Raw genomic sequence first — 27,229 nt, forward strand, 5'->3', positions numbered from 1 at the left:
GTCGGGATTGTGAACAGGGTAATTTCTCTCCTTCAAGAGAGGAGTTCTGTTATTTCACTCAAGTGGAAGGCATTACTTGTTATTCCTATCATGTCTCCTTATTTCCCCTAAGGCATCTTTTCTTGTCATCCTGACAGTATTGGAACTTCTTTTTCTGACTATAGGAGATTAATTTGGAATCCTGATTTTTTTTCAGGGGAGAGGGACGGTCAAGGTTAGCTTGACATGTTAATGAACCTTAGCATTAACTATGATGGACGACGTTGCATTCTCAGCAGGCCACTGAGCCCTCAAGCTACACCAAGAATGAGCCTAGAACAGATCACCTATAGAGGACAATGGAAGCACATTGTTTGATCCTGGATTCACAATGTTGGGGGGATTAAAGGTGTGCCGTAGATTCCATGATCCCATTTTCCCACACATTCGCATGACCTTCATTTTTGTGAATGTAAATACTGCACATACTTAATAATAACAAGTATGTTTCTTTATTACCCCTCACAAAACACATTTACAAATAAGTCTTGAATGGCTAGACATTTTTTGAGTGCTGAAGAATAATGGAGAATAAGAAAGATTGACATAGAATTCCATTAAAATATAATTTGGAGCAAATCAGATATAACCCATAGACATGAAATAGCAAACCAACACCAGCAGATGTGTCAGAGCTTTGTGCTCATGGTCACAGGAATAAAAATGCGGTGAAGTTTTCTGGGGTATCATGTTTTTCAGTGTAAAACCTGGTCTGAGTGTAGGCTGATAAGAAATCCTTGGTTGGGTCTCGAAAAATATTTTGGTTTGGGTTAAAACAGGAATGTTCTTCTATTCATAGAAACAAACAAGAATTTAAGGCTGTGGAATGCAGGCACTTTACCCAAGGCCACTTGACATCTTCCTTTGAAAGTATATTTACAAGAAAACACAAATTTACAAGAAGAAGAACCTGAAGATCTGAGTCATATAAATACACAAGAAAATCGACTGTAGTGGACAGTTGAAATGATTTTGCTGGTTTACATCCATCCATCTAATTGGGATTTACAATTTTCTGTGACGAACCTTTATATCCCTGATCTCCGAGATCAACCCATGTTCCACTGTACCCGTCATGCCCAGCACACAGCGCCCCCTCTCCATTACCAGCTCATCTCCACCCATCTCCAGCGTCACTCAACCCCCTGCCTCGCCAGTCTGCCTCCCAACTCATCCTCCTGCTGGTCGCTCCTCCAACCCTGCTCATTGCCCAGCCTCCATCGCCTGCTCTGCTCATTCCCCAGCTGACTGGTCAGCCGTCCAGTCCCACTCACATCTCAGCCTTCTTTGGCACCGTCCTACAAAAAATAGGCCATTTGCTCTGTGGCCTCAGACTTCGCCTGCCAGAACCCTCATCTCTGCAATAAATCTGCTCTGCATTCAGGAGATCGCTATTATATATTCTAGGCTAAACTAAGAAGTATTAAATCCTACAGCAAAGTATTCTAATTCCATCATGTCCCCCACTGCAGGTGATTCAATGGACAAAAACACTGAATTTATGAATTTTTTTTAAGTTTTAAGCAAATCTGAGAGAAAAAACTACATGTTCTCCTGGTAAATGTTTGATTTTAGTATAGGACTTTTCTTTTATTGCAATAATACACCCATTTCCAAGTGTTTTTCTTTGGTGTAGTCACATACACACTGGCATTAAATATTTATAGTAGAAATATAATCACTGAACATCTAAACTTTTGCTGCATATTATTTGCAGTATGAGTTTAGATGTGTGTGCAGTGATAGGTTTGGAAGAACAAAATGAAAAATGAATCATCGTTAGATTCTGAAGAATGTAACTTTATATAAAATCCTTTCAATGTGTTATTTATCTCTCAGAGATGAAGGTAAATTTCTCTAATCTTCATTTAGCAATTTCCTTTTGTGTTGTTCACGTTTCCAACTCTCTAACTAACTAAATGTATGTTTATCAAGAGTTGATACACGTCTCTGTATATTACATCTAATGAATTCGAAACAGAATGGTGGTGATAATACAATCTAGTTAAATTTTTGAGAGTTTGGTTTCTTTTTCTCTAGGTAACTCATTGATTAAAGTGTGTATTTTCTGTCTGTGAATACCTGCTTCGAGTGTCCTTTGAGTGTTATTGTCTGTAGAGTTATGTTATTGTCAATGTGGCTTTTTTCCTCCACAAGCAAAACTTTATCAGATAGAAAGAGCAACATCTTGGCTGTATGCTTTGGCTTTTGTTTGACATATTTGTTCCCAATGTGACATTGCACACGAGCCTGAAGTCATCCGTCTGAGGCCAGAAGCATGAGAGTTGACAAACCGCAAACTATAAACTTTTCCCAGACATGTTTGTTCTTGTGTTCTTGCCAAAGGTCCACATGATAATTTCAACACTGCAACAAAGTCGACCTCTGATTTCCACCCTTTGTTTGTTCAGTTGCAGACTTGATATATACTGCACCTTTGCGTGGACCTGCTATTTCTAGTGCCTGTTTGCTTCTGTGCACTAGTGTGCCGGTATCTGCTTGCGGCTCCTCCTACGAGAAGAAATGTCTTAATCTCCTGGTGCAGGCCTGTATTTGTGATTTTACTTCACATTGCAGTGCAGCAGTTTGGTCCACAGTGTCTTCAGAGAGATGGCTGGATCCTGTTATCTTTCCCCAGCACGTGTTTGCTGCCCACTACGGCATGAATATAAGATTAAATACCAAGTAGAAACCTGCCAGTGTACTGGGTTGACTATATACCCTGATGAAAGATTGAAATCGTAGCACTGCCAACAATAACGTTTACTATCATAAGTGTGATTATTACTGTTTTCAGGGGAACTAACTGTGATCACACCTCTCGCCTTCTTTTGCTTTTGTTTTGATCAGCCACGGAGGAGGCAGAGCAGCCACAGCAGGGGCAGCGAACCTTCCACCTTGTGTTTCGAGCTATGAACCCTTGCTTCTTTGGCCATCACTTGCTATTCTAACACTAGCTAGTTGGTCAATGCTTTAGCACAGCTTGTTTGTGGGTGCTGTCATAATATTCTCTGAGAGAGTAGGCATTCGTCTTTTACATCAATGGCTTAACAGAAACTTGCTGTCTCTAGTTGACACAAACCAGGTCTTTCCTCACAACTGACCTTTATATTTCCTCCGGTGGCCAAAGACATGCCTTTGACCTCCTGGTTATTTTTCAGCTGTTGGTACTGATAAATTAGATCAGTGTTCACTAGGACATAGTTGTCCTAGCCTTCAGCGAGACTTTCTCAGCCCTGCCAGCCACCTCTCTCCATTTTGTTTGGCCTTTGGTTTGGTTCTACCTGTTACAAAGTAGATTAGTTCCAGGGGAGAGGCCAGACTGAGAGTGATTCAGCTGCTGCTTTTTCATGTCAAAAGAGGAGGTTGGGGCATGTGATTAGGATGCCTGCTAGGTGCCTTTCACTGGAGGTCTTCCAGGCCTGTTTGGAGGCCTCAGGGAAGACCAAGCAGATGCTGGAGAGATTATATATCTCATCTGGCCTAGAAAAGCCTCGGGGTCCCCCAAAGGGGGCTGTTGCTCAGGATAGGAACGCCTGGACTGCTTTGCTTGACCTGCCGGTACCGTGACCCAAACATGGATGAGGAACAGAAAAGTGGATGGATGGATGGATCTCTTTGTTGTGACAAACTGGATATTAAATAGTTCAGGATATTGAAGATAAATAATAAAACAGATTTTTTTTTGCCAACAATAGGTGCCTCACAGTTAAAACAATTCCCATCAGTTTTTATTAGCTTTTCATTATTGCATTCGACACAGGGCCAGTCATTATGATCCCTCCTCTGATTGTAAAAACTGTGGAAATCTCCATTCTGAAATATTGAGCATAAACATAATTTATCAAATCAATGCCTCCTTCAATAAGCTATTTGAGTGCACCATACAGACAGTTTTAGTTTGCCTTGTCTTTGTTATATTAAGCAATGGTTTTGCTGAGATTTGCCATAGGAAATTTAATGAAAACACACTGGAATGGATGCTGTTTGTTTTCACTGTTTGTTTGTAATGGGGTATCAGACAGCCCTGGTTTTCATATAACATGCATCATAGCTCCTTCTCATTCAGGCGCAAGGAAAAAGAAAAGATGAAAAGAGAACAACAGAGCAGGAGAACAGCAGCTTCCATTAGAGGAAAACGGAAAAAGCCGCCCCCTTACATTGATGATTCTATGTGTAGGGATCGCTATAGTGTGAGGCGGAATGAATATATGTATAAGCAAAGATTGAGATAAAAAGTTAGAACTTTAATGGTAAACATAAGCAGTGCCACGTCAAAATCAATATAAATTAGGGCAAAGCAGTTAATCATATGGAGGGTACACTCATATTTGTAAATATGCCTTTGAATATGAATAATTAATGGTTGCAAATTACTTGGCTGGGAGTGATGCTACTTCATATCTGTCACTATTAATCATTTATACCAAAGACAAACTGCTATGTTCATTCTTCTTGAAGCGAGCTGCCATACTCATTACAGGAAATGCAAGGGCAAAGCCAATATAGCTCACGTATTAAGATTCCGCAAGCTTATTGCGGTGAGTGCTCACAACGAGAATTTACAATGCTTTTTAATGACTGGATACCTAGTGCTGAGGTAAAGCTCGAAAAAATCGGGAGGTGACTCGTATTTGTTATTATAGACAATGCATCTAGGTGCCTGACTTTCATTAGCTGATGTAAACATGTTTATTGACTGAACTTATTTAATATACAGCGGTGAGAGGGCAACGTGATTTAAGACTTAAAATCTTTTTTGGATAAGTATAACTTGATTGCCCCCTGTTTACATCATAATAATTGCACTCAGTAATAAGCAACTTTCCCTGGTTCCATATTGCATCCATAATTTAATTAAGCTAAAACCTGCTTTGAGTGGCATAATATGGATGCGCTGTTAAGGCTGCATGAAGGAATTCAAATAAGAGTAAAGAGGACCAGTTGTTCTGGGAATGCATTATTATTATTATTATTATTTTAATTAATACAGTTTATCTATTGGTAATTATAGTATTAATTAGTTAGGAATATACTTTACCTTTACTTATATTCAAAGTTATACCTGCACTGAGGGTGTGTGCCAAGTTTGAAATGTTTTATTAAGTAGCTTCTATGAAACTCAAATTGTACAAATCATTAAAAAAAAACCTGTTCTTAACTAGCTCGCCAAAGCAGCCAAGCCTTAGCAAAAGAGATTCTTATTACCTTTCCTGTGCATTTCAAAAGACTGAACCCCTGTTGTGCCACCGAGCCACCACATCCCTTTGATAAGGTATCAGCCTTTTTTTCGAAAAGTATCAACTTCTAGTGAACTCTCTTTGTATGTGTATAATTTGTAGTACAAAAAACGGATATGCATTAGTATATCATCTGTCTAATCTTGGCTACTTAGATCCCTCGTCCGACCTGAGATTTTATCCTTACTCCCTTAAAAGCACTGCAATATCACAGAGTTTTTCAGGAAACATCTGTATATAGCATCATTCTGAATGGCACTGAAGTCCATAACACGTAAAGGTTAGAGGAAGATGGTACAAACCCTTGGGAGCTACTTTGTTTCCCACATGTTGATGTCACACAGTCGCAGAGTGTGAAAATCTGGGCTGTGTCTGTGAGCTAAGCTGCGATCCAAATGACCCCTGGAGCTTTATCATGCACAGCTCTGAGGATTCCTCCCAGTAGAAGAGCCTGAATGGTCTTAAAACCACCAAGTCAGTGAACATGATTCTCACAGTGACTCTCCAGGTGGGAGTATGCACAGAATAGCATGTGGGGGACAACGTCATCCTACCCATTGTCAGCTTGATGTATGAACTGGAGGGGATCCAAATGGTCTCTCACGAGGGAGCCGGCCTGCTGTCAGTTAGAACCCTGGTGTGCCCATTCTTGGCCACTGGGGCCAGGCAAGATGTTTTTCACAGCATCATCAGGCCACTCTGCAGTCTCACTGACAGGTGGAAAATGTGCTAGAAGGCCTCCCTGAGGTGTTTGGCAAACACCTTCAAAAGGCTTGGGCTGATGCTTTATGGGCCTTCAGCTTTGCTTCAATTCCCTCATCCTGTGATCGGCTCTTATAGACTGCCAAGGGGAGAGGTGAGGGCTGGAGTCCCTGTTGGCGCCGGGGTCGGGGGTGCATTTTCTCTTGAATCAGGGGGAGAGGCAGGTGAGCAGGTAATGGAATGATATCATTACTGACTGACGACATGGAGTGGGGGCACCCTTTAACATCGTAACTATCTAGTTAAATACTGGGCAGATACCATTAGCTCTCATGCAACAAGACATAACCGGGGTTTCATGAGCCTTGGGAAGCCACGAAATTATATTTTGTACAACGAGCTACACTCATTTCAAAACACAAGAGTATACCTGCATAGTGGAAGGAACATTATCTAGGAACCCCTGCAGAGCTATAGACTACTTATTCCCACTCTGGCTTGTATGCACAGTGTGTTCACATGCACACAGAGGTGATGAAAACAGATAAATCCTCAATCCGATGCAAAACTGTCTCTCACACAAGCAAGCAAATAAACACGGCGCTCTTATTTCCAGTGCCATCAGGCCCCCTTGATGTGTACTCCATGGAAGAGGGAGCGCATACTGTGGCTTTTTTGATAACACTTCAGCACAAACCTTTGTCAACTCTCACACACAAGTGTGGGTGCGCTCCTCCTTTTCCGTCGGTGACAGTTGCTCATTTTCAAACCACTCAAATTAATATTTTACAGATGGTGATTCCATTAATACTGTGGTGTACCCTACATTGCACCGTTTTAAGGGTGTTCCAGTTGGAAGCAAGGAACTTTGCATATTTTGCGAGGTGTTTTCAGATTTTTGTTTCTGATCTCAGAGAGTGGAACGGGAAATTCCAGGCTTTTCAGGCAGTGCTGACACCAGGGTACATCTGCAGCAAGGCTCTTAAGCTGCAACTGCAGTGGGTGGTGACAGATGTGTGCAATGACCTATCAAGAAAACTCCCACAGCAACATTTTCTTCTCAGACTGCAACGTGAAATACAAGAGTGAGCAAGAGTGCTCTGGGCATGTGCAAGCCTCAGCACTAAGTTGACTTGATGGACAGAAAGAACAGACCCATAAGTTGAAATGTATAATGGATGACATCCTTACTGTTCATGCTTCATAAAGTAGCAATCAATATAAAACCCTAACATCCCCTCAGAGAGGAGATCACTCCTTTACAACACAAAAGCAAATATCCCAAAATATCACGCTTAAAAACAGCACCCCTTGGTTTTTGTTGCTAAATAAAATCCTCATCACATTTCCAGCATGAGGGGGGAGGTCGTGTTTCTACCCACCTCTCCCTAGGCATCTGGTGGTTGGGGTTGTGGTGACAACGGATGCTGAGGCCAAAAAGCTTGCGGGCAGTGCGCTGGATCTTGAGCCTCTGAATCTCCAGGGAACTCTGGAGCAGCCTGTATCTGGCTTGCAGGTCCCAGTCGCTGCCCCAGAGGAGATGCACACTGCTGATGGGCAGGAAGTGAGTGGAGGGCAGCCTCTTCAGGAAGGACTTGAACTCATCTGGAGGACAAAGAGAGACAGAGATGGAAGGAGTGAGCAGATTGCAAAATAGAGAGATTCTTTAAATAATAAAATCTGTTTTCAGACTTGGCCAGATAGATAAGTTAAATAAGATGAGACAAAAAGTGACTGGGCTAGTTAAGGTATTTTAACAGATAAGAAGGAACCTTTAATATTAACTGATATATCTGGAAACAATTGGTTTTAATCCATAGCTATAAACTTGGATATCTTATCGAGGAGTTTCCCTCATGTCTGTGGGATGGGTTGCTAACAATACATTCTGTCAACTGAACCCGTTTTCAGACAGGACATCCGAAAGGGCGCCAGAGAATTGGGTCAGTACTTTCTCCAGAGTTTTCCAAAATGAAGCTCAGACACGTTCACAACAGCAACTAATCCTAGACAGGATTCAGGTGAGGGGAGCGAGGGAGCAGATGTTTCCAAAATAAAACAGAAAATTCACACAGGGAACAGAGGAGACAATGTTATCAGAAAAGCGTTGCAATGGAAGGATTTTTCCATGTGCTTCAATGTTATTGGTTTAGAAAATAAGGCCAGAAAACTGTTGCAATTATCTTTTAATATCCACCTAACCAGCCTCCTGTTCGTTTTGAGACAAATAACATCTGTCTATGTTTCTAAATGTCAACGGTTGCTGTTATAAAATGTTAAACCTATCTGCGTCTGCTGTGAGAATATCAAAAGGGAAATGAGATCTCCCTGGCACAGTAAACATGATGATGATGGTAATTTGTGTTCCTCCAGTTTCCTCTGATCCTTTGTCCTTGTCCCCTCCCCAGGAAAACCTGTGAGCCTATCTCCCTGACCCTGGTTTTTGATACAGGTCAAATTTTCAGCAACAATGGACACGCAGGTGTTGGTAACTTCAATGGCAAACACGCAAGGATAAAACAAACTTTTATCTGGTTTGTTAATCAAATGAGTCATGACTCTCTGAGAAGCTCATTATCATCTCTGAGGATACGTGTATCATTAGAAATAAACAATTAAGCCCCCTAAAATGTCTGCTTAGCGATATGTCAGTGGTTGAGATCGAGACAAAGTAGCCTCGTACAAATGTGACCGTCTCTACTCAGGTTCCATATGTTGTCTGAATACTGTCATGGCTTAGGTGACGCATGACTATACACGCGCAATGGATTTAAACCCTTAGTACTGAATAAAACTGGGTTTGAAGGTAAAGATGACATAAATATTCTCGGAGTGGATGAAAAACTTCATCGCATCCACGTCTCCCAATTCAAAACATGCAAAGACCTGTGCTGTATTTCAGTCCCCCCCCCCCCCCCCCCCCATTCCCCCTCCCCCTTCAGACCTCTCCAAGACAGTTTAACAGCATAAACCACGGAGCTGAGAGCTCTTTTTTCAGTCGCAGCTGAGGAATGTCAGGATTTCCTCCTCTCCTTTTCCAGGCGTGTCAGGGCTCCCTTCCCCCTTTTCTTCAAAGAAGCCAGATTCTCCTCCCATGTTTTGAACTTGCCATATTCCTCCACCCCATTTTCAGAGATGTTAGGTACCGCCCTCGCCCTTTTCCTAGAAAAGCTGTGCGTCTTCGGCACCTTCAGAGTTGTCTGAGTCGCTCACCAAAGAAAACGGAAAAAATAAATCAATTGTCAAGTTAGTCCCCCCAGTCCAGGTCAACCAACGGTTGCCAAGACTTTTTACGCAAGCATCAAAGCCATCAGAGTTCTCCTCCTTGACATAGATTCCAAAGCGTCCACATACTCTCCTTGAATGACTATCATCACAAGTCACCCAACACACCTTATCTAAAGATGACAGCCCCTCGTGGTGTAACTCCACTTTGCCCTTTGTGCCATTGTACGTCAATTTGTGGTTCTCAGACATCTAACCAGCAATCATCATATATAAAGTTTCCAGGACATATAACCTGTTCATTTGAATTTGAGTTGTAGGCCTATGTTATAATTGTAGCAGTTGGGTTGCTGTTGGGTTTCCCTTTATATTGTAAGGGATTGATCTCATTATGTTGTGATTTGGACCTTAAATTGGTACTGAATAGTTTTTAATTGAGTTCATTCATTTGTGGCCATTTTGTGAAGCACTTTGTAACCTTGTTTTGATGCTATACAAATAAAGTTATTATAGTCAGATCTTCAAAAGAAACAGGGAATGGTAGTCAACAGAACATCCATTTGTTCCATATTATCTGTTGCAGTAGAAGATGTTGATATCAGTTGTAACAAATCAAATCACTTCTTTTCCTTCCTCTCAAAATGTAACTGACAAAGCCAGACGTTTTTAATCCCCTAGAGGAAACAGGAGTCTTTGTAGGGGATACACTGTACATGATCACCATGGGCAGCAGAAAAGCCTCTAAGCATTTTTTGCCCATCAGTGCTGACATTGCTTACACTGCATGGCGCATCCACATAGCTGAAAAAACATGTTGGTTTGATCATTGCGAGTCAGTGGAATACCAAGTAGGCTGAGGTGATAAAAGCGCCACCGTGCCGACATGCGTGACTTGCTTAACATTAACAAAAAAGCTCTTCATGTCCGTTTGGTTAGGCCATAGGACATCTCTCTGCAGTGGTCACATTTAATAACCAAATAAAATGTACTATTAGTGGAAAAGACCCCTCTTTTTAAATGATCTTATAGTATAATATATCATATTTGAACATTTTAGATTCTGCTTTCACCCTATGAATCAAGGAAACTGTGCTATCCTTTATCTAACCTCAAAAAACATGTTGGGCACTCAGGGACCTCTATGACTCACATTAACTTCCCTTCTATGGGACATAAATATATGTATCTGTTCTTGGCAGGTTTTATTGGGACACTTGTACATGCTTTCAATAATAAATTCAACAGCTGGGCACAGTCGTACTCTTTTTTTTACCGTGTCCAATATTCGACAGTGTCTTATTGTATTTTCATCAACGGAAACAGACATACAGTAATTGCTATGATATTCAAGCAGTGGGCCTAGGAAAGCAATCTGATTAGCCATCATTTCCTCTTTATGGACAAATCCATGCATCTAAATAATACAATAATTTGTCAGTGCATTCCAAAGAAGGCCCATAAGAGTGTTTCCTGATGGATTTTCCAAACATAAAACCCTCACTGTGGTGGTTAGAGGAAACGGATGTTTACCATTGGACCGAGACAGAAAGCAAACCCCTTCTCTTTAGAGTAGGAATAGCAAAATTGCATTAGCCGCACTCCAATACACGTTGACCTTCACAATATTATATTTTGCAATAATACGGAAATTTCACTCTACTTTCTGCAGGGAAAGTAAGGGAATTTGGGTTTCTATTAATTCTGGTAGTGAAGAAGAAAGGTCACAGGGGAAAACGTATCAAAGATTGTTAAGGGTCATCAAGCACGATAAACATTTAGGGACTCAAAGATTACTAACTGTCAGAACTCTGCATCTGTGCCCTTTAAAGGGGACATGTTATAATTTTTCAAAATGCCAAAACCTTTGGTAAAGGGAGATTGTCCCGCCCACAAAAAACGCTGATCCAGAAGAACCTGTATTATCTGTACATCATTGTGATGTCATATCACAACGACCAGCGACTAGTCTGTCACGCCCCCAAAACGAAATCATGTAAAGTGAGATCAGACACTCTCAGCGGTTTACCAATCACAATAGAGTGGTCCAGCTGGCCAATCAGAGTAGACTGGGTTCTTCAGGGAGGGGGGGACTTAAAGAGACAGGAGCTACAAGCAAGCGTTTCAGACGGAGGCTGAAAAGAGGAGCCTAAGCAATGGACAGTAAGAGGACAGTGAGGTTTTCTGAACATTAGAGCATACAAAAAGCTTTCAGGTAATTATTAAAATCAAAACTCTGAACCTGAATATGAGCAAACTGTGTTTTCATTAATTATGAGCACTTAATTAATTCATATTGCGAAATGTGTCAGGAATTTGGATACACACATATTATTTACATAATTATCATGATGTGCTAAATGAAAATTTAATGGGGTTCTAACTTACCAGAATTCTCAAAGTCTTTATAAGAGGTAGCCCATGACTCAGACATCCCCAGCAGGGTGTTCTCCATGATCTGGATGTCGGTGATGGGACAGTTGCATTGGGGATACTCCTCGGCGCATTGGCAGATGCACTGGTTGCTGCGGCAGACGTACTCGCCCTCTCCATTGCACATAATGTAGCTCAGAGCTGACTGGACGAATTTCTCCTGCAGGTATTCTGGGAAAATTACCTGAAGACCTGGAAAAGAGATAAGTGGGAGGTTTTAATCAGGCGTAATGCATTCTTTATTGTTGTGATATGAAGTACGAGCTCAGAAAAAATGCAATCCCGCCCTTGCTCGTTTGTCTTGATGTTGGAAATCAGTGAATAATTACAGACAAAAGAAATGCAACGTTTTCATAACTCAAACATACTAGAAATTAAACTCCTCTTTATAATTTAAAAAGATACAAGATCTAGTAAAGATGTGTATGAAAAATGTGCGTATGGCGAACTACGGCATGATATGAAAAGTTTTTCCACGTATTCTTTTTCATTAAATGTACTTTATACTTAATAGAGTAAAAACAGCACCTCAACAATGGTATAATAAACACTTATGTTAGAAGAAAAGTTACTAGAATTGAAAAAAGTGTGTGAAACGGCTGGCTGCTCTTCAAAGATTGCTTTGAGTCATAAGCACTCATTCGCTACTTTTAAAAAGAAGCGCTCCGAAGCTCTGCTGTGTTCAACTCCAGTGGTTTCTGTCTGTGGTCACTCATGATGTGAAAGCAAAGTATAACAGTGATTGATGAGTGCTCTCCGGTGCCAAGTTGGTTTATTCATTCACGGCGTTTGCATACTCAACTTTGAAAGAACACATTCCATTCTCACCACTGACAAGGTACTTATAATATTTAAGACCGAGCCGATGCATATCTCACTGTGGGGATCTCATAAGTGAAGGTGGGTGAGCAGTTAAGGCGTTCTCCTCAGTCCAGCTCCAGATAAAATAAATCCTGAGCTCTACAAGCCACTGGATCGGAAAAGAACTAAACGGATTTTGTCCTTGTTGTATTAAACTGCATCTTGCGAGGCAATATTTTCTTAATGGGTTTACCTGTGCACAAACAGCGCTTCAGCAGAAAATATGCAACCAGGAGCCAGAACATAATATGTTATTGAATGATGAATGATTGCACTGTTTTTCTATTTTTCCCCCCCACCCACATAGTATTCTCACCCAAAGGTGAAATCCATTTATACAAACACTCATGGAACAACATAATGTTGCTGAAATAAAAAGGGAAAGTGAGGGTATAATTCAGGCAGGAATTATTTTCCGGTTGGAGTCAAATAGTATAATCTGTTATTATGCACGTGGCAATTAATGCTGACGCACAACATACGCTAACCCGATAACAGTGGGTAATTTGAAGAGCGGATAGAAGTTTCAATACAATACGTGCCAATACCAGGCTCTGGAGCCAAAAGTACAACTTCAACATCTGCTGTCATGGCAACAGCCTTTAAAGAAAAGACTGTGTAATTAATCCTAGAATACTTGTCAATAGTATGGTCATTATCACCACGTATAATCAAGGTCGTATCTGTGTAGAATAATGATGTAAATTACATTTACTGGAGAAAAAAACGTGCTTGAGTTCCCCGTGTGTGGCTGCCACAAAGGGGACGACCCTTCACACTTTCAACTCGTAACGTCTCCTCTCATTTGAATAGCACCCGCTTCCCTTCTCCTCTACACCTCCTCAGAACCGCTGCCCATCAGCTCTGAGGGGAACGGACGGACGGTGGGATGCAGCGAGTAAAGGGAATGGATTGATCATGTCTGACCACAAAAGAGTTGGGTTGCACGGGGGCTTTTTCCTCCATCAGGCCTGTCTGCGGCCCCTGGATCCAATATTCATTTAGCTTGATGTATTCCTGGGCTTGAAACTTTAATGTGATTTGTGGGAGAATCCAGATGGCAAGTTCACGGATCAACGCGGCTCACTGACAGTGCTGGTGCCAGCGGCCGGGTGCACAATAACACCAAAGTGCCTCAGCCCTCCCCTCTCTAGCCTCTGCTGTCTAACCATACCTCATACCCCCTACCCTCCCATCAAACACACACACAAACACACACACACAAACAGATATTTTCTATTTTGAAATGAATGTGCTGGTGCTGGGAGATTGCAGAAGGAACCATTCGGGATGCTGACACTCAGGTCAGTACTATCAGTCTTGTGGTCGCTTGTTTCCCCTCTGTTCTTCCCACAGTGTTTCTGTCCCTTCGTTTTCAATGCTTCTCCCTCTCCATATCTCTCTCTCTTTCCACCTCTGCTTCCGTTTTCTGCACACATCTCTTCTGTCTTACTTCATTACACTCACTCCTACTCCCGCCACACTCGTGCACATGCCCCCTCGACTCATCCCCCCCCATCATCCTTTGCCTCTCATTCACTCCATCAATCACGATCCTCATTCGTGCTCCCCCCCCCCCCCCCCCCCCCCGTCCCAATCCCCAACATTCTCCCACCCGAGCACGTACTCCACTACTGGATATTCGATGTCTCGTCCGCCCACTCCAGTGTAGAAATGATGTCATGCAATAAAAGTAAATCCATCAACATTTGCTGGTGCGGCGGGGGGGGGGGGGAGTGGAGAGAGAGCCGGAGTCCTCGAGGCCCAAAATGAATCGAGAAACTAATCAGAGTATAGAAACATTTATCTTTGTGACTTGTGGCTGTGTTTTTGCAGTAACATGTGAAAACTCTGAGGGTAACCACACCATAAATCCACGGTTAATACGGGGCCGAGGCAGGTGCGTGGTTGAGGAAAACACTAGGTGTTGGATTATCGTCATTAAGGAGCCGCTGATGAAACGAAAGGTGCATATTGGAATTCCCATGCAGCCATTTGATAACCTCCAACTTCATGCTCTGTCAGTGCACATAATTCCCTGCAACCCCTATGCCTGGCTTGCTCTAAATAAATAGCGCCTCAAAATGGCAGTTAATCTCCCTGCATACATCAGAAGGCTGATATATTTTCTTCACGTAGGTCGGAGGATATAGGCCCTCGAACATTCCGTGAATGCTAAAAAACTCTGCAACTGTGACTATGCCTTTTCATTATGTCCTCCTGGAGAGCTCCATCTTTACATGGTGATAGATGGGGGTGTGGGGGGGGGGGGGGGGAGGGGGGGGGGGATGTGGGGATGAGGGCCACAACTGAGGCTTTTAACTGCCTTGGCAAGCAGTTGACTGCTTATTGCAATGCCACGCTCCGCCTCATAAGTTACCCTTTCATTAAAGATTAATTGACCATTGTGTGGCCGCAATTTTGCAAAATAATCAGTACTTAATCCACCGGTGCAATAAAGTGCATTGCTTCGATGTTGGGGGGGGGGGGCTTTAAATTACCATTGGAGATTACTGTTGCAGCCATGATACAAAACCGAAGGCCTCTGAACTGGAAGACTGCCTGTGTTTCCCCTCAGTACATGCAGGCCTGCCCAGGCTGCCTCTCTGAAACTGGTGCAGGTAAAGGTGCAGCTAAAGTAGCTATTTATCCACTTTTCATTTCTTTGCATAAATCTCTTGAGGGTCTTTCACAATGTGTTTGTGTCTGTGTGTGTGTGTGTGTGTGTGTGTGTGCGCGCACGGGTGAATTGGGTCTGACAGAGGATAACATGTTCCACTGGAGCTATTGTCCGCTCTCAGAATATGTTAGCATTTTTTTAAAGTTCAGAATGAGGTGCGTTTTTTGCATACAAACGGATAATGTGCTGCTGAGTCTGTGCTGAGTAGATTATGGCAGATTATCATAAGTGTTCTAAGCACTCTAGGAGGCAGCAGCTTTCGTTGTCAAACAGAGCTGTTGATGCAAACGTTTGGGTGTTTAAAAAAATACTGAATTGAATCAGTATTTTTTTTTATCTAATTGTCCTTTTCATGCCCTTTTTAGTTTTTATGCTACATGAATATACATGGATATATTTGAAGCAGCACAGCAGCAGGGAAATGGAAAATCCCATTTTCCCGGAGCAAATTAACATACAATTGGCTGCATATGCATATATGAGACACTGTACTGTATGGGAGCCACAAAAAGACCTACAGAACACAATGTGTCTCGCACCATGTCTATATATTGTTAGCTTTGATGGAACCTATTTACAGTAAATGTGTTGTTAGCACAAAAAGGGAAGCACGGATGCCGGTGCAGTAATCACAGTAAAAGCATAAATTACGCATGAAAATGGTTTTGGCATTCGGGGCTCACTGCTCCTGCCTCAGCCTGAGTAAAAAAACAGGGAACTGCTGAAATTGCATGTGCAGGATTGAGGTGGGCTGACAGACTGCGGAGGTAGATGAGCTCTCCGCCGGCCGAGTCGTGCAGCACACCGGACACAGACACACAAGTCGAGTTAAAGACAGTGATTACTTCTTTTTCCTCCGTTCCCCCCGCGTGCACGATCACAGCGCAGCGAAAACAAATTTGTAATTTAGGTTTGGAATGGTGCTAAAGCTGTTCAAGCTTTTTTGTTGTTTTGAATTTTGGATATGAGCTGCTTTACAAAATATGGCTCCGGCATGTAATTAGATAGCTGGTTGCTGTTGGCCGCCCGTGCTCTTCTGTTGCACTGCTCAATCTGTTCCGTCGTGCGCTGCCATGTGTCCCCGCACAGCAGTGGCAGTAGGGCCTCGGCTTGTGAGAGCTTGTACCCGTGTCGCACACTTGCGTGCGCGCAAACTCACAAGCCGCTCGGGCGCGCACAAACGTACACACCCCTCGTGGGCCCCTCGAAGAAATCGCATGTTTTACAAGAACCCCGGCGAGTGGGGGAGGAGGGAACGTATGACAAGCGCTGACATTTCCATTTCAGCTCTAAAAGACACAGCTGCCCTCAAAGTGTCAAGACGCGCCGTATACACATGCCTTGGATCAAAAGCCCAGATTTATCACTGACATGAAACATCCCTCAATACAAAAATAATGCTAATCTGTTTGTATCGGAACGCACGTGTTTGCTTTACATTCCGTTAAAGGGCAAACAATCTGCTGAGTCATCCAGTCGTGCAGTAATCTGAAATTGAAATCCAAACATTACACAAGCTAAACCCTCGTGGGCTGCCTATACGTATTCAAATTTTTTAGAGGTTTACTTTAGAACATGTTATTCAATTTCTCAAATACTGTGTCCGTGTACCTGTATCATAAACACTTCATAATTAAACAAAATATACATACATGCAATATAATGCATAAGTATTACAAGTTTTCTCATCTTTATTGACAGGACATGAACTGGGTGGATGGCGGGAAACACATGCAACACAGGGCCAGGTCGGAATCAAACCTGTGGCCGCTGTATGAGGACTCAAGTCTCCCTGTGACTGTGGAGATAACACTATTTTAATATTGGCCTCATTGTTCACTCGAGTTTTATGACTTATGACTTAACACAATATGCTGGTGACCTCTTCAGGGTGTATCCCATCTCTAGCCCAATGTCAGCGTGCTCCATCCGCCCGTGCCACAACCCATAAATAATAAGCCGTATTGATAATACATGGATGGCTGGACGGATTTAAAACATGTGCATAACACCCAAGTGATGGATGCACATTGACTCCCTATAAAGAACAATTTAAGTGTTTGTACAAGCAGCTTTAACTCGGCTACTACAAGGTCCCTTCTCTGTAAAGAGGAGGAATAGAGTAGAGATGCCCTCAATCTATTCATGAGACAGAGTCTGTCAGCGATTGACAAAAAAGACCGAGTGGAGAACCATGGCACTTGCAGAAATGGCAGACTGCAGCTGGCAAGTGTGAGTGAGGGGGTGGGTGAATGAGGGGGGTGGGGTGGGGGGGGGGGGGGATTTACGGTCATCTCGTCCCCAAATGGAAACTGGCTCTTGATTGACCACTTCCGATTGAAAGCTGACCTCCCGGTCAACACGGAGAGATTTCATCAGGTACTGGGGATTCAGCATGTTAGAGTGACGCCAAATAAGAAATGAAAAAAAACACGTGCAGCCATCCATCTTGGAAATTGTCCAGCGTTGTCAGTTTTCGAAGAAGGAAAAATGGACGCACGTTTTCATTAATGGTCTCTGCTGGACAACACAAGCCTGTCCGAGAGGTGGTTCACTGCCTCAGACCGCCACTGTGACAATCTATGAGGCATAGCCCGATTTGCCCAGCAATTTCGAAAGGTGTTTCCAGACATGAACTCTGGGGGATGACCGCAGAATTGGGTCCAGGCTTCCTCTGGAGTTTGCCTCACACACATGAACACCTAGCTGGAGATCCTCCGCTAGGCACAACAACACAAATCTCTATCTAGGCTGTAGTGTATTAATGTCGCTGCGGAGATCACATGGACACCGGCATCGGCCCTTATCACCAAAAGCTCTCATGATATCTTCGCCTGTGTATTCCACAAAAATGATACCACACTTTTTCATTTTTTTTTTTCATTTTTTCAAAGGACAAATTGTTGTATCGGTTGCGCAATTCTATTTGTTTAATTATCTCAAGGCACTTTACATAGTGAGGTCAACACCTTACACAATTAAGTAAACACTAACAATGAGCAGCAGTTTGGCAACTCACTTATAAAGTGGAAGAAACCTCTGGCAGAACCTGACTCAATGTAGGGCGGCCGTCTAGCTCGACCAGTTGGCAGGTCATCAACATGCCCACTCACTGGCGGTAATTCCTGCGGAGGATCTCTTGCTGTGTTCCCATATCAGCTCATCATAAGTATCGTCAATCATTTTGAATCCATGTTTGTGTAAGTAAAGATGAAAGGTGGTTTAAAGGCCAAACAGTGTTTGTGTGTCGAGGGAGACAGAGGCAAGAGAAAGAGTAGGGTCGGAGAGAAAGATGATACAAACAAATCCTGTGTTTACTGCTGCTAGTCCGACGTTTGCTCTCCATGTTCTGCATCAAAGATTATCCTTATGTCGCTCTAATAAACCAAGCACACTGTGTTTACTGATATACTCTAGTCTTCAAATCAATTTCTCAACAAGTCTGTCATCAAAAACAACTTAATTGATTTGTGTGTTTGTTTGTCCTCCCCCGGTAATGTTTGCAGCTTTTTCACTTGAAAAGAGCGACAGGCATCGAGCGACAGACCAATGAGGATCTAATTCATCACTCTCCGCACGACTCGCCTACAGGACCAGTTTAATTTATTTTCACTTCACCACTTTGAAAACTGTTGGCTCAGGCTATTCTAACATATTCATAAATCTTCCGAGATAGGCTCATGGCTCTTCCAAGATGGGCTCATGGGGAAACCGGGGGGGGAGGGAAAAGCATGTGGCAGGGAGAGAAGGAAGCAAATTAGTTTGCTTTTGTTTTGATGCTTAATTATGACAGCCATATTGGAGGTGATTGGGTCCTTGCAAGGTAATGGCTTGTTGGGGTTCCAGGGCCTTTCAGCTTCCGTTGGCCCAGTCACTGCCCTGCATGTGACTAATTTGCTGTTTTCACAACAAATTACACACATGATAATTCAGTCTTCTGCCTAATACATCCAAAGCCCCTTTCATTCTCTATTGAGAAGATTACCACCAAGTCAAATAAGGTGATCAATGATAAATGCTAGCAGATGGCTGGACTTTAGGATTTGAAAATATTATAAAAACAAATGGACTTTCTCCCAACAAAGTGAAACATACCACACAATAAGACTTTAAATAAACAGTTAAAACCCTGACAATTTCCCTGCCACACGCTAATTCCCTCTATCCTTTAATTCTCACGCCTTAATAATATTTTTTTTTTTTTACTTCTGGGTCCCGGGGGAGGCAGAGGGTGAGAATCCAGCCAAAACCAATATCATCAGAGTGGACAAACCAAAGAAAGAACAAATTAATGTGGGGGGAACCTACGTGTATTTAAATCCCAAATTGCAGTGAAGCTAAATAGTGCAGATTGGTTCAGAATAAACAAAACGGGATTGTCTTTGGTTCCGTTGAAGAGTTTCAGATTCACAGGTTTAGCTGCGGATGCACTGTTTGTCTTTGCCGCAGCTGATAATTTAAGACACAAAAGAGGTCAATTTTCATCATGTTCGGATTCATCAGCGTGTGCGAGGGCTGCTCCGTTATTTATTTGGGCTGACAGCTATAAGATCAATGAGTTCCTCTTGCATGTCCACCAGTATAGTTCTCGGCTAATGACACGTTCCGATGCTCATTTGTGCCGGAGTCCTAGTAGCTGGGAGTCAAACGGTGCGTGTAGCATGCTATACATGCCAAAAGAATGTAAAACTGAAACCTCCAGAGTCACATTAAATTGGAGCAAAAGGAAAGTTTCATGTTCAATAGATCAAAGCTCTCGCTAAGTCATGCATGAAATCTGATGTGAAAAAAATGGTTCCAGTGCCATCTTTAATTCTGATGACTGTTGGGGGAGAAAAGAGGGGGAACATGGAAGAAGCACAAAGTGGTGGTTAATTTGCCAAACATTTTACAAAGCGGGACTGTGGGCGAGCGGAGGACTGAGCGTGGACTGATAGGTAGCTCCCTTGATGTCAGATTCCACTGCAGCACTCTAAAGTAAATCTAAGTGAAAACAGAGGGAATATCCAGGGAGTGTCATATCCGCATTGTGTTATCTGGAGCTCACAGCCCCACCAGCGCACAAAGAGCAGACCACAGGGCTGAGAGGCAGAGACAGAGAGAAAGAGAAAAAATTCCTTTTTGAAAATGTCTCTTATTTTGGAAAGAAGAGTCTCTGCAGGAAAAAATGTCACCACAACTAAATTCAGTCGTCACACTTATTTTCTTCCGCCGCTAGTTTCAACCAGAATGCTGTCTCATGCTGTTCCGAACCGTATCTCACCAAAACGAAGCCGTTAAAAATGTTTGGTTACGAGCCTGTCCTCAATTCCTTCTATTTATTTCTCACCAAAGTTACCAGCAGGCCTCGAGGTAGATAAAGTGCTGAGGTTCGGAATGAAAAAATAAATAAAAGTGGGAGGGAAAAAGACATGATTAAAAGTTTAATTAGAATATAATGAAACAGTGTGGGTTCGCTATTACTGCATCCTTGTTTAACTCACATGGTGCTGCATACTAATATGATCCCCTCTTCTTTAAATCATAAGTAATTTAAATGGCTGGTCTAGATTAAGTTTTTTGCAAGTTGCAGAAGGTGGCGGGGGTGCAGCAGCATTATATATTAAGGGATTTTGTTAAATATTTGACAACCGGTCAAAGAAACTCAGACTTTATACGCAAAGAGTCCAAAATACGGATTATGATTAAGATAAAGAGTGAGTGACATCTTAATTTAGGAAGAGACAATGATAAATGGCACGATGGATAGATGAGTGGATGGGTAGATGGTTAGGCAGATTGATAGAAGAATGGACAGATAGATAGAACAATCAATGGGAGGATGAATGGAAGGATGGATGGATGGGTGGATGGATGGTCGGATGGATGAATGAATGGCTGGATGGATAGATGGATAAATGGATGGGTTGATGGATGAAGGGATGGGTGGATGGATAGATGACAGACAGACACTTAAATATATACAAACATCCAAAAAGTTTCCAATCTACGAAGGATATTCATATTAATATTAATATATTGTGCAAAACTGAAATTCCAACTTCTCCACACATGTAGAAAAGAAGACACTGTATACGCGATTCTGCAACTGCATCGTCTAAAAATAGAATTCCCCATTTGTTCTTCTCGTTCCATTTCTGGTGGGGGTTTCAACAGCTCGTCTCAAAAGCACTTTCCCAGCCAACATTCAGTGGGGGAAAAATACATGTTTACATTGGAGCCTAAGGTGAATTCAGGAAATGTCATAAACATGTTCTCTTTCTGTTTCTGATGACACTGCTCACTGTTGTGGACTACTCTCACTCAGCCGGTGCTAGGTGGCCTGTTGTGTTGCATCACCACTGGCTAATGTTTTGTTAACCGGTGAATATTTTAGTCAGGATTCACACAATAGCTCAAGCTCTCCTGGAGTTTTTCAGTTTGAAATCAGGTTGAAAAAAAAGCTTCACACTGAAAGCATTCATGTCCTTGCTGTATTTCCCCCCTGCTGAGACATTCTGGAGAAGAATCTTTCTGTGCAAATTTGTCAAAAACATGTTTGTTTACATCTTACAGAAGGAATTTGACCAGAAATAGATTTTTTGATTCAACTGAGATTCGTTCTTGTTATTTAAATGCTCAATAATGACTACACCAGAGTTAAAAGAGCAGCTTTATCCTCCCTCTTCTAGACATTACTTTGCTTTCCTCCCAGCTCTTGATTGATGGATTTCACCAAATTGGATATAATGAGGTGGCTGAGCTCTGCGCGGTCATGCCAGACAAGTTCATCATTTATTTTGTGAATTTTTTCATTGGAATTACTTTACCTTACCCGCAAAATTTCAAATAAATCATACCCATGAGGAGAGAGTGAAGAAAACACAGAGATAAATCTAGTGTGGTCATCTGAAGAAATGTCAGTGGAATTTAGGCTTTTTGAGGTAAATCTATACCGATATGATTGATAATAAATGAGGTTTAACAAGATTACAAGTTACTACTACAAAATTCAATATCAACTCAAATGTTGACAAGGATGATGCCCTCCATGTTCCTTGGTGCCGCCATGCTACTGTGATCGTCCACCCTGGCCAGATGTGACTCGTCCTCACAGTGTAAATGCCAAAACTTTGCATTCCAGCTAATTGTCTGGTAAAAGGTCAACAGGCGTTTGAAATTGAGACACACGGCGGGTGTTCATTAGATGTGCTGAGAGCTGTTGGTGCTTATTAGAGCGGTCCCGGGCTCGGCACATGCCTTCCTTCCTCTCGGGACAGCCTGTGAAGCACATTCGTGTGGTGGGCAGTCAACGAAGACAATGCTGTCAAAGCTGTTATTTTTTTTTTGACGGCCCCCGACTGTGAAGTCCAGTCAAGAGATACAGTTAATCTGTCAGGTAACATGAAAGGTGATCAAGCTGCGTTGGGAACGACTGAGAGGTTCGCATGTTGTTCCGAATGGCTCAACCATTAACTTGCAATTTAAAGGGGGGGGGGGATAACATCCATACACACGCTGCTCAGACGGTGCCTCAAACCTGATCTTCTGTTGAGTGTGTGTGTTTTTCTAATTTGTCTAAATCTATTTCTATTCCGAGCACTTCGTCGATTTAATTGGATCCACAGCAGAATGGAGGAGGCATTTGAAGCTTGGGACCCTTTGGTTCCAGGAATTTAAATGTGTCAGCGCACACTAGTGGAAATGTTGCAGTATCTATGGCACACATAGACGTGGTGTTGGAATGGGTGGGGGGGGGGGGTCTATCATCGTATACATAAACAGTTGAGTAGGGGGTTGTTTTGGGCTGGCGTCGGCCATGGACAATCACATCATATACTGTATATCTTATGCCTTTAACAGCAGTGTACTTTCCCTCCATTAGGACCTGATTACCTGGTTCTGGAGTGATACCATCAATATACAAGTGGCAATGAAATTAACACCATTTTTTTTAATGACATTAATTTTATCATTCAAACGGAAAAACTACTTGCCACTTAATCGTTGTCATTAGATGCTCGCATTCTACAAAAAGGTACAAACCCCAAAAAACAAAGACATGAACCTTGGTCGAGACCTTCAGGGTGAAAACCCCCCAGGGCGTAGGGTGAGGCACCACTTTGGGATAGAGCCCCGACTTGTGTGACACTCCAACTCAATGTCCTGCGGCCATGACAACTGCTGTGACGCTGTTGTTTACTGTTGTTAACTGTGGTGGTTGTGTAGCACACTTTTTGCCTCTGGTGGTTTCTCGCTCCATACTACTTCCTTGTATGCACCCCGTATCTCCATAGCAACCACCTTGAATGCCCTAGCAATCCCAGAGTGCCACAGAAACAACTTAACAACAACCTTATGACACCCTATAGCCTGGACGTATATGTAAACACTGTAGAAGCCACTTAGCACCCACCAGGCAACACTCGACCAACTAATGAAACATCACCCGTGCTTTTTATTTGTAAATCAGATATCAGTATTACATAAGGAAAAACATTAGTTTCGTAAAATCCTTCGGTATCTCTTACACGAACAACCCACCAGTGTTTCATGACTGAAAACTGCATGTCATTTGGAAATTTGAAAAGTTGTTGAGACAACCTCCGTGTCTCTCTGTCTTCTGATTGTTGTTGTCGACACAGTGGAAAAAAGTACTCCATGGACAAATCCCTGTCCAACTTAACGTAAGTGCAAGTAATTAAAAAAAAACAAAAGCATTAATCACATCGACAAGGGATCAGAGCCTGAATTAAAAGAGACCCAGGTGAATTCAAAGGTTTAACCCTATGCCAACTGTATGTGCCTAAGTATGTGGACCCATACATTATAAACGCACATGGCGGGTTGGATCTGAGAGGAACATACCATATGTGTCACCAAGGTAATTCTAACTGCTATGCTTGCGCTTGAGTTCAGGACAGAGTGAAAACTGTAGGCTGAATTAAATGTCTGGATCTCATTATAAATATATGTGAGCGGCGCAGACCTTAAACGCTCTCCACTGACTTTGGGCCGTGTGAAGCGCCATCACTTTGAAGAGCAAGTGTGACTGTCGAAGGAAAGTCACACCATCAGCCGTCTTTCCAATTAGAGGCAGAAACCATAATTGTTTTTAAAGGATCACATTTTGAGGAGAACTCCCAACTTCTCCCTCCAGCCAGTGCCCGCCCACACACACACACACACACATCACATTGACACACACACACAAATATTACTCAGCTTATAATATAAAACTCTAAGTTGGGGAACCAATCACAAAAGGCTTTTTCCATTTCCATTGGAGTCGTTATCAAGCCAAAAGAAAGAATCGTTCCCCGACCTGTCATCTATCAGTCAGGTGACAGAGCAGTCTTCAAAGCACAAGGCCAATACATTTGGAGCATGACAATAAAGCTTTTCCCAAAATCCTATAGAGTCCTTTGAGTAAGTGGCAGCCGAGGACTTAAAAGTGTTTCTTTGACAAACCGAGTAATGGTCCCGTCAGCGAGGAGAGGGAGAAGGGGGTAGTTGGGGATTGGATTGAAAATGTGCCTCTGTGATTCTCAAACCGCTTTTAATAACCCGCGTAAACTCACATAAATCAAAGAAACCAACGACTCTGCTCAAACACTTGACCACGGTTACACTGTCTTTCATCCTTCTTTTCCCACCGGGAGGCTGTCACCGCAAGCAATTCCTTCTCTTAACGGCTAATTATTACTTGTGTCAATATTCAAGACGGAACTATTTTCTCGCTTAAAAGGACATCACCGCTAATGGGTAAAAGTTGCTATTTGAATCCATTGATGTGTGATGTGTGAGTGAGGTGCTCGTACAATCATTTAAGATGTGAAGAAAAAGTGACTTATTTATGTGTTGAATTCTCGAGATACAGAATGATGGAACAAAAACATGTCAGACTTTGAATCTATTGCTTATTTGACTATTGATAAGTACATTCATACTTACAAAATGTGTTTTCTTATTATCTATATATAACACATTGCACTTTGTGTCATCTGTAAATAAAGTTTGCACAAATCATAAACCTGTCTTGAATTCAGGCTCATCCCTGGTCAGAGCTTTGGAAAAAGTTGTCGGAACATGAGCAGACATCTGTAACCTCAGAGAATCGCATCACAATCCCTCGAGGGGATCTGTAAGCAGATCCATCCCAGTCCCAGCCCCAATTAAAAAATGCACTGACATTCAATTTCTGAGAAGGCACAAACCCCCCCCCCCCCCCCCCCCTCGGATCCACTTTTATAAGCAGATCGCCTTTGATTCTGGAGGCCAAAATGGAGTTCGACCCCAGTCGAACATCAGCCGGCGGCTCTGTGGGAAATATTGACGGGGCTGGGTTTGTTTACCTTGCAGATGAAGCTTGCTCTCGGGGCTCTGCAGCAGGATGGAGCTCACCGAGTCCAGATTGTCGTAGCTGCTGCATCCCAGTGGCCCCGTCCGTGTCTCCGTCACCTGCGAGAGAATTAGGAAACAAATGAGAGCTGGGTGAATGCACTTATGCGGGAGGGAGGTGTTATGTGGGCAAGAACTTTATATGACGCAGTAGCGAACATCCTTTTTTCCGTATTCTTTTCTGATGTATTCCTTTTATAGGGCTTTACACCAGACAACATAAAACAATGGGTTTCACAAAACCAGCCATTAACAGAGTCAAATGTTAACATGTATTCATTACAGCTCTCATGAGCTAATTGCACGAGGGTTGTACATTTAACAGCATGTGACCAACAGACATTGTGCAGTAAGACGAGGCTCCAAGATGAAAATATATCTCATATTGTGTGAGTGGATAGATTCAGTGCTCGATTCAAGGATTTATTTGAATTGTAAGGAGTACCTGAGGGATAAACATAATTTTTCATTAACCATGTCCTTGTTCCAAACAAAAGCTCTGAGGCTGTAGCAGCGGCTCCTGTTGCCAACCCCGGACCACTGTCAAAAGAAATATCCATGCTATTCAGCTGTGACGAGACTGCTTTCAAATATCCAGCCTCCGCAGTTCATGACAAAGTAAAAGTAAAATCTCTCCTGCTCATTGAGTTCTTCAAGCTGCTCTTATGAGTACCGCTATACGATCCCAGATACTCAACAAAGAAAAAGATGCAGCTCATCAAAAACCTCAAGTGTTTCTTTGTTGAGTACCAAAATAAAATGGCAGTCCTATTAATGGAACATGGCAGGCTAGGAAGAGTGTTGAAAGATTTGCAGTTATGGCAGAGCTACTTTTTTCACTCTTAACAGCTGGATACTGACGTGTTAGCGTTGATTTGGAGTTGTGTTGCCGGCCACCTGGGCGTCTGCTCCGTCTATATGCGTTGTGTTGGGTCTAATTCCTGAGCACTGTATCTGATTCTTGAGCAGCTAAATGCCTCATTATGTTCATCAGCTAGTCGCTAACTTTGTCCATCTGCCGTGCAGAGCAGACGGCGTGCAGTGGTTTCATCAGTTACAGGAGATTCGAACGATCGGAGCGCCGAGAGCGAACAAACACTCGGGAAACCAAAGGGAGGTTGATAATTACGCTCCCATATGAAGGAAAACTCTCAAAGGTCATTCTTGTAAGCAGCTCCTTCTGACCTCTGTCTATGTTGTATTGCCACGTGTGTGACCAAGGTCCTCTTACTTTAACAAAGTAACAAAACCGTGATCTTTGTCTACACCTGACCAAGCATTGTCACAACTTAGCATGGTTCTCAAGATTCCATGATTAAACTGTTTATCTTTTGTTTATCTCTTACAGCAGTACAAGATAAGAGAGCAGGGTTTAATGAATTGTATAGATGTTTAAAACGGAGGACTTGTCATTTCCTGTGGATTTGTAACGACAACCAATTTTGAACGATTGTTGGAAAATAACTATTGATTGATCTTGATTTTAGCTGCTTTAAAATTAAAGAGTGAAATTTCCCCGAAGACTGTGTTGTGTGGTACTAACTAACTAACTAACTAACCATCTAACTAACTAACTAACTTGTGAAGAATAGGGTTAACAAACCTTCCTGAGCCTGTCTGCGGTGGAATTGTCTTCACTTTAATTTTATTAGAAGGCTTGGTTACAATTGGA

The 27,229-nt window shown here is 42.4% G+C and overlaps 1 protein-coding gene across 1 annotated transcript in view; it reads right to left on the reverse strand.

Annotated features, from left to right (window-relative positions):
- Positions 1–27,229, reverse strand: part of brinp1 (bone morphogenetic protein/retinoic acid inducible neural-specific 1) — a 108,148-nt gene that overhangs the window by 5,510 nt on the left and 75,409 nt on the right. Inside the window, exons 5-7 of the mRNA XM_062413604.1 lie at positions 25,512–25,617; positions 11,592–11,828; positions 7,364–7,586 (exon numbers count right to left, since the gene is read on the reverse strand). Of these exons, the coding sequence (XP_062269588.1) occupies positions 7,364–7,586; positions 11,592–11,828; positions 25,512–25,617 (566 nt within the window). The remainder of the gene's footprint in view (positions 1–7,363; positions 7,587–11,591; positions 11,829–25,511; positions 25,618–27,229) is intronic.

This window comes from Platichthys flesus, chromosome 19 (genome assembly GCF_949316205.1).
Source record: "Platichthys flesus chromosome 19, fPlaFle2.1, whole genome shotgun sequence".
NCBI lineage: Eukaryota > Metazoa > Chordata > Actinopteri > Pleuronectiformes > Pleuronectidae > Platichthys > Platichthys flesus.